The 10408-nt window shown below is 42.5% G+C and overlaps 1 protein-coding gene across 1 annotated transcript; it reads left to right on the top strand.

Moving 5' to 3' along the window:
* The first annotated feature begins 235 nt into the window (after window positions 1–235).
* LOC124113592 lies at window positions 236–9261 on the top strand. Its single transcript, XM_046474026.2, has 4 exons — window positions 236–657; window positions 1517–1942; window positions 3386–3817; window positions 7106–9261. The coding sequence occupies exons 1-4, from the start codon at window positions 627–629 to the stop codon at window positions 7879–7881; spliced, it is 1665 nt and encodes a 554-aa protein (XP_046329982.2). The 5' UTR covers window positions 236–626; the 3' UTR covers window positions 7882–9261.
* Window positions 9262–10408: the final 1147 nt, after the last annotated feature.

Below are 10408 nucleotides of genomic sequence, written 5' to 3'. Positions count from 1 at the left end.
CCTCTTTAGGTATGACCCGGCCGGTGATCGAATCATGTAGGATTGGAACCCACGATCATAGGTTTCTGACACAACAAAGGGTGGCAACTCTTCACACAGAATTGCGGCGCCTTAGACGCCTTGACTATACATGCGCCCCGAGTCTAAAAAAACCTGTTATACGTTAATTATAGTGATTACAGGAGGCCTTGGGGAATAACGCGTCAACAATAAGGTCACATGTGAGGGAAATTTGTCGCGTGCACGTTACATCCGGGTTGAAGGTCCAAATTCAATGGGTGGTAGACAGAGAGCGGTCGCCATGCTCGGGGTGCTGTTTGTGGAGGCAATCACCAATACCGGCGACACTACTTTGGATTGCCAATAGCTGTGATATTAGTAGTGCATAAGCGGCCCTCATGGAGTGTCAACATCTGTGATATTACTTGCGTGGAAGGAATCCTATTGGGTCTCAATATATGTGATATTACTAGTGTACTATCATATAAACGGTCCACGGGGAGTGTCAACATCTATCACAATACGAGCGGGCTTGGAAGCGTTCTTCAGTAGGTTTTACCGTCAGTGACGCAGAAGAAGCGGCACTTGGAGCTGACAGAGACGGCCCCCAGATACCAGATCTCGTCATGGCGGGATCACATGTGATCCAGAGGAACAGTGAGTATTACTGTTTCACCATCTCATCAATTCCCCCCCCCCCCCCCGCCCCCCCCCCCGTGTCACCTTGCCGTGATGATAACCAAGGTAGATGCATGCATTCTGTCATAAATTTTATCAAGATAGATTTATACACCCGTGTTCCATTTTATATCAAGCAGATTTGGAAACGTGTTATAGTGTTTGTTAAGTCAGATTTAAGCATCTGTTTAATTGAGCAGTCGACAGTTTAAAGCGGCGTAAAACCATATTCACTCATGAGTCACTGTCTGCCCGTCACTAAACCCACGACCATACTGACTAATCTGAATAAGTATGAACCTTTGAATATTCGGGGGGAAACAAGGACCCATGCCCTGAGTGAAATCTATCCTTGACAAACAGTTTGTTGAGTCTGTAAGGGCCGTGGATCTGACATAAATACATAATCTGGGCCTTGAACTCAAAATCAAACATCAAAATACCAGTATACTGAAGTGATAAGGTATGGGATCCATCATGTTAATAAATGACCCACATCAATAGAACTATGACATGGGGCTGCCCCAAGTATATTTAGATCCTTGTCATGTTGCTAGGTCGTCGTTAGGCACAATGAACGAGACACTGTAATGGGTATTCTTATAACGACCGATATATTTAACAAAGAATGTGGCCACTGTAACTTACTTCGTAAGGTGATCACACGGATCTTGTCGACAACATGATATATATATATATATATATATATATATTCCCACATTCTCCTGTATACCTTATCCGGAAATCATAATAATGTCATCACTTTGTTTTATGGATTTTCATGTTTGGTTTTCAAAGAAGCCATTTGAGTGGAAATCTTTTTTCAATATCATTGCAGCAGATGTATTTCAATTCACCGACAAGCCTGGACAGAACGTGCGCTTGGCGAATGGTAAGACGTCAGCGCTGTGGTTCCAGCGTTGTTTCGACGGCAAGTGTTTCGTCACGGAACCTCTCTCCAGAGGAGGACGTCTAACACTGGAACTGTCCGGGAGTGGCGCCCTGCTTCTTGGTCTCCTCAACAGACGCCCAACAAAGTCCGAAGTCCGTGATGTTGAGAACAAGCTATCACCAAACTGTGTCTATTTGCAGGAGTACGACATGCACAAACAGAAGAAGTTTACAGTGTCACTTTCTCGCGAGACTTCTCGAGAAGTAAAACTAAAAAATGATGTCGAAACAAGAACCCTTGAGATCAAGAACGGACATATTTTTCTTGCCTTTGAGCTCCTGTTTGGGGACTTTGTAATGGAGCTCCTGTCAGGTGAATGTTATTTTATGTCGGTGATGGTTATATTTGTTTGTTTGTTGTGTAACAACCCCCCCCCCCCCCCCCCCCCCCCCCCCCCCAGCAATATGCCAGCTATATTACGGCGGTCATAAACCCCCTGGTGAAAATCCGGGTTGGAATAGGTCTTCAGCAACCACTGTTTGTCGTAAGAGGCCACAAACGGGATCGGGTGGTCAGGCTCGTTGACTTGGTTGATGCAATTCATGGTATCCCAATTGCGTGGATCAAATGCTCATGATGTAAATCACTGGATTGTCCGGGCCAGACGTGATTATTTACAGACCGCCGTCATATAGCTGGAATATTGCTGAGTGCGGCGTTGAACAACAAACAAACAAACAAACCATTCCCGTGCTCGTTTTTTTCATTAAATATGTGTACAGCCTTCGTGAATATTTCAGTAAGACGCCGTGACGTCGGAAAATAAATTACGTTAATTTCCATTCTACCATGACTAAAAACTATTTTTTTCTTGCGCATTTACAGACTGTCGTCATATAGCTGGCATATTGCTGTGAGCGGCGTTAAACAACAAACAAACAAACAAAACTTTTATGATTAGTCCTCAGTATGTATGCAGAAACTAAATTGTTATTTGAAAATCAAGGCTGACGGTTACTTTGGTTAAGTGTCAATCTTGTTGACATTTGAAACTGCTGACTACATATGCATGGTACCAATTGTAATGTTTAGTTTAATACAGGCTAGAAATACTGACAGGCTCCGTGCTCTAGGGGAAGAGCGAAGAGCGCAAGGTCGGTGGTTTGGTCCCCTGCTCGCGTTTTACCAAAGACGTTTAAAGATGGTACTTGTTGTTACCATGACTGACGCTCGGCATTAAGCGAATACAACACGATCTGGTCGTGTTTTGTGTGAGGCAGCCAGTTGGCTGGCACTATAAAACCTGTATTAGTTTGGACCAGAATAAGCAGTCACGCACGCAGTCACGCCTCTATGAAAATGCAATATACCTAAAACGCAATGTTAAACGTCATTTCACCTCACACGTCCTTTTTTGGGTCCGCCAGATTGTCATGATTTGACAAATCGAAAGAACCATTTTGTTCAAACAAATGCAGAGTAGCTTTTATTCATGTCAAGACTTGCACGTTTTGAATATTTTGAACAGGAGCTAGTCTTTCACCTAAAAGTGCGAAGTGAGGTAAAAAGTCTTTCTTTGATTCAGGTCTTGAAGGTACAAGTAAACTGTACTCCTAAGCGTCGCTCATTTTTGCCATACTTCTGAATTTGACATAAGACAAATCCGTGTAAGCCAAAAAGGATAACGGGCATGTTTGTTACTATTTCACAACATTCCAATGATAACCCCCCCCCCCACACACACACACACACACACAAAAGCCCCCAAATACTTCGTCCTTAACACAGTATGACATTAACCATTTGAATTTTCAGATGATGGGAGGAATTATAAATTTGACGCTGTTTGCGGCCCAAACATACGGTACCCATCACGAAGCTGTACATCTGTTTGTCTTCAGAATGCATATGGAGACACACTGTGCTCAGCCAGTCGAGCTGTTGAGAAAAGGGAGACAATCCATCTCATCTTCAATCCTGTTGATGAGGCAAAATGGTGTCATATGATCACGTATCTATCAAATAGGAGTCCTGCAATGATGGATGCAAATAATATGAAGATGGGACTTAGATCTCGCATGAAATTCAAATTGCGTGGGTCTGTCCAACTTTGCTTTCAAGATGGCGGCGTTCCTAGTTATGCCTTCAATGGAAGGAAAAAACGGGCTGATGTTAGCGACCTTGACCTTTCCGCTCCCCTCTTTCTCTACATGCAACTTTTTAGAGTACGAGTTGACCTCCATACAGGTAAATATGCAAATTCTAAGGTCAGGTAGGTACTACTTTCAGTGTTTAAAACATATATTGCGTAGCTCTTGTCTATCGGCGATCAAGTCAGAATTGACAATCCAGAACCTGGACAAATTACTAGGATCAATGAAATCATTATCAAATAATGGTCTAAGACACCCAAATCGGTGTCTAAGAGTGGCGTAGCTGAGGCATTTCACAACTGAGGCAACTTTGGAGATATTAATTGAGAAACAATTTAGCGACCACGTTCGGAATATCAGTTCCCAGACACATAGCTCTGAGGCTTGGGGTCTATTCCCGAACAGTTGGATTTGGCCGAAATATATCCGAAGGTTTTCCATATTCCAATTTTTCGCTCTGTGGGATGTTTTTCTGTGTTTCGTAATCCTGTTACGAAACGTTATGACAGGTCTGGGAAGCTCTTAACAAACATGACGTTTCAGAGTCTAGAGTAGCTTTCCTTTGATAAATATAGAATACTGAACGAGCTCCCGTGTAATACCAATTTTATGAAACGAGTGAATAGTTCTGGTATCTGACGAGCGAAAGCGAGTCAGATACCACAACTATTCACGAGTTTCATAAAATTGGTTTTACACGGGAGCGAGTATAGTATTTTATTTATTACTTGCCATTTATAACGTTTTTAGAATTATACTGTTGAGTGTGAATGGGCTGACACCTACACGATCAACGGCATAATCCAACTGAGTTTAACACAATAATACTTTAAATACGTCAAAAGATGAAACGTATGAATTTAATACCATCGAACGGTCCACCTTTAGACTTCAGGCGTCCGTTCAACAAAAAATATCGTAGCGTAAGGTTATCGCAACTCATATACTTTAACTTAGACCAACGACTGTCATTGCGCAACCGTACGATCGCCTTGTGGAACGGGGCCTTGCACCTCAAAGTTTACATTCACGTCACAATACCGATGACGTAATTTGTGGAATGTTGTTGCAAGATCCTTCGGCGAAACAATGCCATGTGACGTCAACCTAGCAACAAGGTTGCTGGGGTCATCGTGTGTGCATAAGCTCCTCTCAGTGATCTATCATCTCCGCTCGCAATGTCGTTGAATAAGCCAAGGGATGTTGAGAGCTATCAATATTTGTTCGTGTAACGTGTTCCGAGAGTACATAAGCACGCGTTTTGGTATTACACAATGTGTAATAAAGCTGTATGTTTATTAAATGGGTGATCTCTTCACGGGCAAGTAATAAAGGACAATTACTCCAGCAGGCGGACTGATGGATTCCCGATACTGATAAAGTTGAAACATATCTGTAGTAAACTGTCATTTTGCCCATATTTTGTCCGACGAAACAGATTTCATTGGACGTAAAATGCAAAATAGCGGTGAAACTTATATAAATGGATAACTGAAAATCATTGAAAAGTTTCTGCTGGAACTATATTGATTGCTGTCCGACTCCTAACAGGGTCTACATATGACGTAATGTATTAATGCGCACATTCCAGGAACACTTGCAATGTTAATATACCGTTTTGAGAGATAAAAATAATTATTTTGATAATAGAATTTTAGTGTGGCATTATGTGTTACAGCGGTTATGACGCTCGTGTGTTTTGCGATGGTAAATATCATGTACTAGTTGCCAATGCTCGCTAAATACAATGTTTATTTCGTAAACAGGATATTTACCATCCGAAATTACTCTCGCGTGATAGCCTCTATTCTTGCCGTGGTAACAATATACAGTCTCCTCAAGGCGGGACGGCCTCAGTGGCGTAGTGGAGGAGAGCGTCTGCCGGGAGAACGATAGATATAGCGGAATGGAGGTGGTTTGATCCTCTGACCGCGTCATACTAAATAGAGAATCTCACCCGAGTGTCTTTTGATATCAAATATATCAACACGAGTTGATAAAAGTGGAAAAATTCCGAGGCTTGACGAGGATTTTTGCCACTTTTATCAACGAGTGTTGATATATTTGATGTCAAAAGACACGAGGGTGAGATTTTATTTATCATCCAACATCATTCTTCCAACTTTTTCAATTTGGAGACAGTAATTAGCAGTGTCTTCAGTGTAAAAAGTACTGCTAACAGCTTCAGTAGCAGAGCCATTAGTGATGTAATTTGATTGTGACGTCATGGTAACCAGTGATGTCACAATGGTCTGCAAAGCATTGTGATGTAATTTCATTGCAGCGATATCTACAGTGTAGATATCGCTTGATCTCATCCAAGCGATATCTCTTGTGGGAGCCAGTTTTGGATGATAAATGACGTTTCAGGATGGTACTTGTTGTTACCCTCGGCATTAAGGGGCTAAAACAAGGACTGGTCGGCTCGGAGTCAATACAAGTCTGAGTGGGGTATTCATGTTAAACTGCGACATTTTATCTCAGTGGGCTATCACTATAAAGCCGGCACAGGCACGCACAAATGCAAGCAGCGATAAATACGTGAGTGCACTTGCATGATGTATTAGTGAAATAATCTTTAACGCGACGTAAAACGCCATTTCAGTTCATCTCACTTAATCCTGGTGGCATGTCAGACGTCGAGCCCGGACAACACAAACCTATGGTAGATAGTATCAGCGGTGATCCAAGCTCCCGTCGTATATAACACATCAACCAGGGTACAGCTTATTTGGTGTTCAATATTGAGGTACATTATAGTAGATTTGAATTTCTGCGACCAAGTGTTTGCTGGTCGGGTTTCTCGGCTTCGAAATAATCCGATATTTAATATTACCGATATTGTCATCAACGATCCACGCCTCAAGGTATAACACGCAGTCAACCAAGTCACCTAGCCTGACCACCCGATTCATTTGGTCGCCTCTTACGACCAGCATAGGTTGCTGGAGACCTATTCCAACCCGGTCAGATCTGTGAAGTCTTGATTATGCACAAATACATTCCTGCTCGGTGATGAAATTTGTTGACGTAGTTTTCATTATATGTAACTTTTATCGACAAATTAGAATCGAATATGAAAATTTTGTTCATAATATTCACTTATTCAATATTTGATCCAAGCAAGAAAAATATTACGCTGGTGGCAGAACAGGAATTCTTACAGTTGGCCCATTTACGATGTCGTGCGGCCATTTTAATCTTAATTCTTAACTGCCCGTTTTCGTTCGTTTTCGATACACAGAAATCTGATATGCTGCTCGTACAGAAGAATATATGCATCATCAGATTGGTTGATTAGAAAATTCAGCCGATGTGACCTACTATTTATGGTTTGTTTCGTTCCAGAGAAAGCAGAATTTTATTATTATTTCTTTTTCAGCTCGGCCAATCTCATTTGGACCGACAAGATGTGTCATCGATGGTGCTGACAATAGATCTGGAGATGGTCCACTACCACGCGAATTGCCAAGATCTGTCATCGATGGTGCTGACAATAGATCTGGAGATGGTCCACTACCACGCGAATTGCCAAGATCTGACATCGATGGTGCTGACAATAGATCTGGAGATGGTCCACTACCACGCGAATTGCCAAGATCTGTCATCGATGGTGCTGACAATAGATCTGGAGATGGTCCACTACCACGCGAATTGCCAAGATCTGTCATCGATGGTGCTGACAATAGATCTGGAGATGGTCCACTACCACGCGAATTGCCAAGATCTGTCATCGATGGTGCTGACAATAGATCTGGAGATGGTCCACTACCACGCGAATTGCCAAGATCTGTCATCGATGGTGCTCATGCTCGACCTGCGGCAGGCGCTGGTTCCTCAGAGTGTCTGATGACAAAGAAGTCGTTTTCGAACTTGATACAAAGCAATTACGTTTATCTGCAAGAAATCCTTGATCCAGGCCCTTTGGCGGATCATCTTTTAGCGGGTCATAAAATGTCCCCCACACAAGCAGAAGAGATCCTGGAATTGCCGACTAGGAGGAAGAAGTGTGAAAAAGTTCTTCACATCCTCATGAAAGTCCCTGACACTGAGGAGACATTTGTAAGAGCCATGGGATATCCACAGCACCCCCAGAAACACATTCTATTTAAACTCGGTTTGTTGGAAGGGGCTAGTTCCCGCGATTGTGAAACGTAAGCTCCATGAAAATGTAATTCCGACCTCCTGCAGAGATGGCGGATCCACGGATTTTACAAAGGGTGTTGCTGGTTATTCTCATCTTCTTTGTGTGTTAGGGGAGGTGTTCAAATGTAAACCTTTTACATTACGACCCTCGGTTGTGTGGGTGTCATATCTAGAATCATATATTATCCTTCTTTGAGCGTGCGTGTGTCGGGTTTGGGGAATGCTACACGCCAATCAGACAATTATGTACATATGCATTTCCATAATACGATGGTATCTTCGGGCAGAACATCACTGTGGCCCCTGACTTTCCCACCACTTGGTTTCGCCGCTTTGTTTTGTTGTTGTTTTACGCCGCACACAGCAGTATTCCAGCTACATGACGGCGGTCTGTAAATAATGAAGTCTGGACCAGACAATCCAGCGATTGATGTCATGAGCATCGATCCACGTAAATGGGATCAATGGCATGCATAAACCACGTCAGTGAGCCTGACAACCTGATCTCGTTAGTCGCCTCTGACGACAAACATAGTTGCCTTTTACGGCAAGCATGGGTTGAAGAAGACCTATTCTACCCCGATCTTCACGGGTTGGTTTCGGCGCTCAGCAGCACCCTGGTTGATGAGTAATGTTTAAGCCCCTATAATCAGATTTTGTCTTGACCCTGATGAAGGGCAAGAAGAAACTATGAAACGTTGTGTGTGTATAATACAAAAAGTGGTCATCCTTAATACTCCGTGTCATAACTAATCTTGGGTACTGAGCAATGGCCTTTGTATACATGTAGAAGTTTCAAACGATTATCGCCCAGTCGTCTAAGGCGCCACAATTCGATGTGCAGTGTTGCGTACCATGGGCACGCCAGAAATCTATGATGCAGGGATCGAATCCAGGTTCGCCCTGATTATGTTTCTAGGCACAGACACAAACAGACAGACAGACAGACACTCACACTACATGCAGGCGCCGCGATAAATTGTGCAGAGTTGCCTCCTTTGGGCACACCAGAAACCTATGATTGTTGGTTCGAATCTCGGTTCGCCCTGATTATGTTTCTAGGTTTTTTACATCAAGCTGACACGCCGTGATATGACTTGAAAACAGATCAAATCGGCGTTAAACCCGACGATGAAGTAAAATTCTCGAAGTCGATTGGTCAGATTAACAAAGATCAATTTCCACTGGACGACGGGACTACTTTTCATGTATCAGTCCCAAAAAGACACTGTAACAGCAATCGTATTTTTCAAATTGTGGCTATTTTGTTAAGTAGTGAGTGAGTATATTTTTACGCCGCTTTTAGCAATATTCCAGCAATATCACGGCGGGGGACACCATAAATGGGCTTCACACATTGTACCTATGTCGGGGATCGAACCCGGGTCTTCGGCGTGACGAGCGAAGGCTTTAACCACTGGGCTACCCGACCGCCCCTAATTTGTTAAGGAAGATAACTTATGGATGTCAACTTCTTTATTATGAGGAACACAACGTTTCGGAGTATATACCTACTCCTTCATCAGGTGAATGAATGCAATGAGTCAGAGAGCATATAAATGTACATGTAAGAACAACAAAAGTAATAAGATAACAAAAGGTGGAAACTTAAAAAGGGAAGCCAACAGATAATTGTCGCCGATAGGTGATTAGCAATAGACAAGGTAAGCTAACATTTTACAATTATTAGAGCTGATAATTATGGACAACTGGAAGCCAGGACTAAATTATAACTGATTGGTAATTGACAATGGAGCAATGGACAAACGGGAGGCCGGGGGTAATTGGCACTGGTAGGTAAACGGGAGGCCGGGGGTAATTGGCACTGGTAGGTAAACGGGAGGCCGGGGGTAATTGGCACTGGTAGGTAAAAGAATAGAAATAGCAAAGGGCAAATCCTCGCTGTGATCCTCATAATAAAGAAGTTGACATCCATAAATTATCTCCCTTATGTGTATCACTTATAAATGCCTTTCAAGGAAGTTTATGTTTTTAGTTTATGTATTTTTTCTCACGTTGTTGTTTTGGGGTTGTTGTTGTTGTTTTTATTTCTAACGACACATGAAACGAATGACAGGTTTTTCCGTGTTTCCTCTTCTTTATGTAAAATGCATGTCTATGCTCGACAGCTGCTGTCTGTCAATGACGATATCTTGCATTTCAAAACAAGCCTTGATTAAAACAAGCCTGTTGATTTTGTTTGTTTGTTTGTTTGTTGTTTAATGCCGCACTCAGCAATATGACGGCGGTTTGTAAAATAATCTAGTCTGGACCAGGCAATCCAGTGATTGACATCATGAGCATCGACAAACCTGTTGAACATCTTTTGAAACGTGTATTGTTCTACACATGATAGATCAATCAGACAGAAATATTAATGCAATTATGTGATCTTTAAAGGTTTTGACAGCACTACATTTATCACCCGTGACAACATGTTGGTGAAAAGCGTTTGGAGAGAGGGGGCAGTCTTTTTCACACGCAGAAAAATATAACACAGCTGATTCTTATGGAATACTGTAAGGGACATTCTCGCGAT

This window comes from Haliotis rufescens, unplaced genomic scaffold (genome assembly GCF_023055435.1).
Source record: "Haliotis rufescens isolate VD_foot unplaced genomic scaffold, xgHalRufe1.0.p SCAF_9, whole genome shotgun sequence".
Taxonomy (NCBI): domain Eukaryota; kingdom Metazoa; phylum Mollusca; class Gastropoda; order Lepetellida; family Haliotidae; genus Haliotis; species Haliotis rufescens.
Note: the sequence above shows the minus strand (reverse complement) of the source record. Positions and strands in the feature narration are given on the sequence as shown.

Coding starts and splice junctions, on each gene's coding strand:
- LOC124113592 (XM_046474026.2), top strand. CDS start 627: ATGGCGGGATCACATGTGATCCAGAGGAACA. Junction 1,943..3,385: donor TGTAATGGAGCTCCTGTCAG/GTGAATGTTATT, acceptor TTGAATTTTCAG/ATGATGGGAGGAATTATAAA. Junction 3,818..7,105: donor ACGAGTTGACCTCCATACAG/GTAAATATGCAA, acceptor TTTCTTTTTCAG/CTCGGCCAATCTCATTTGGA.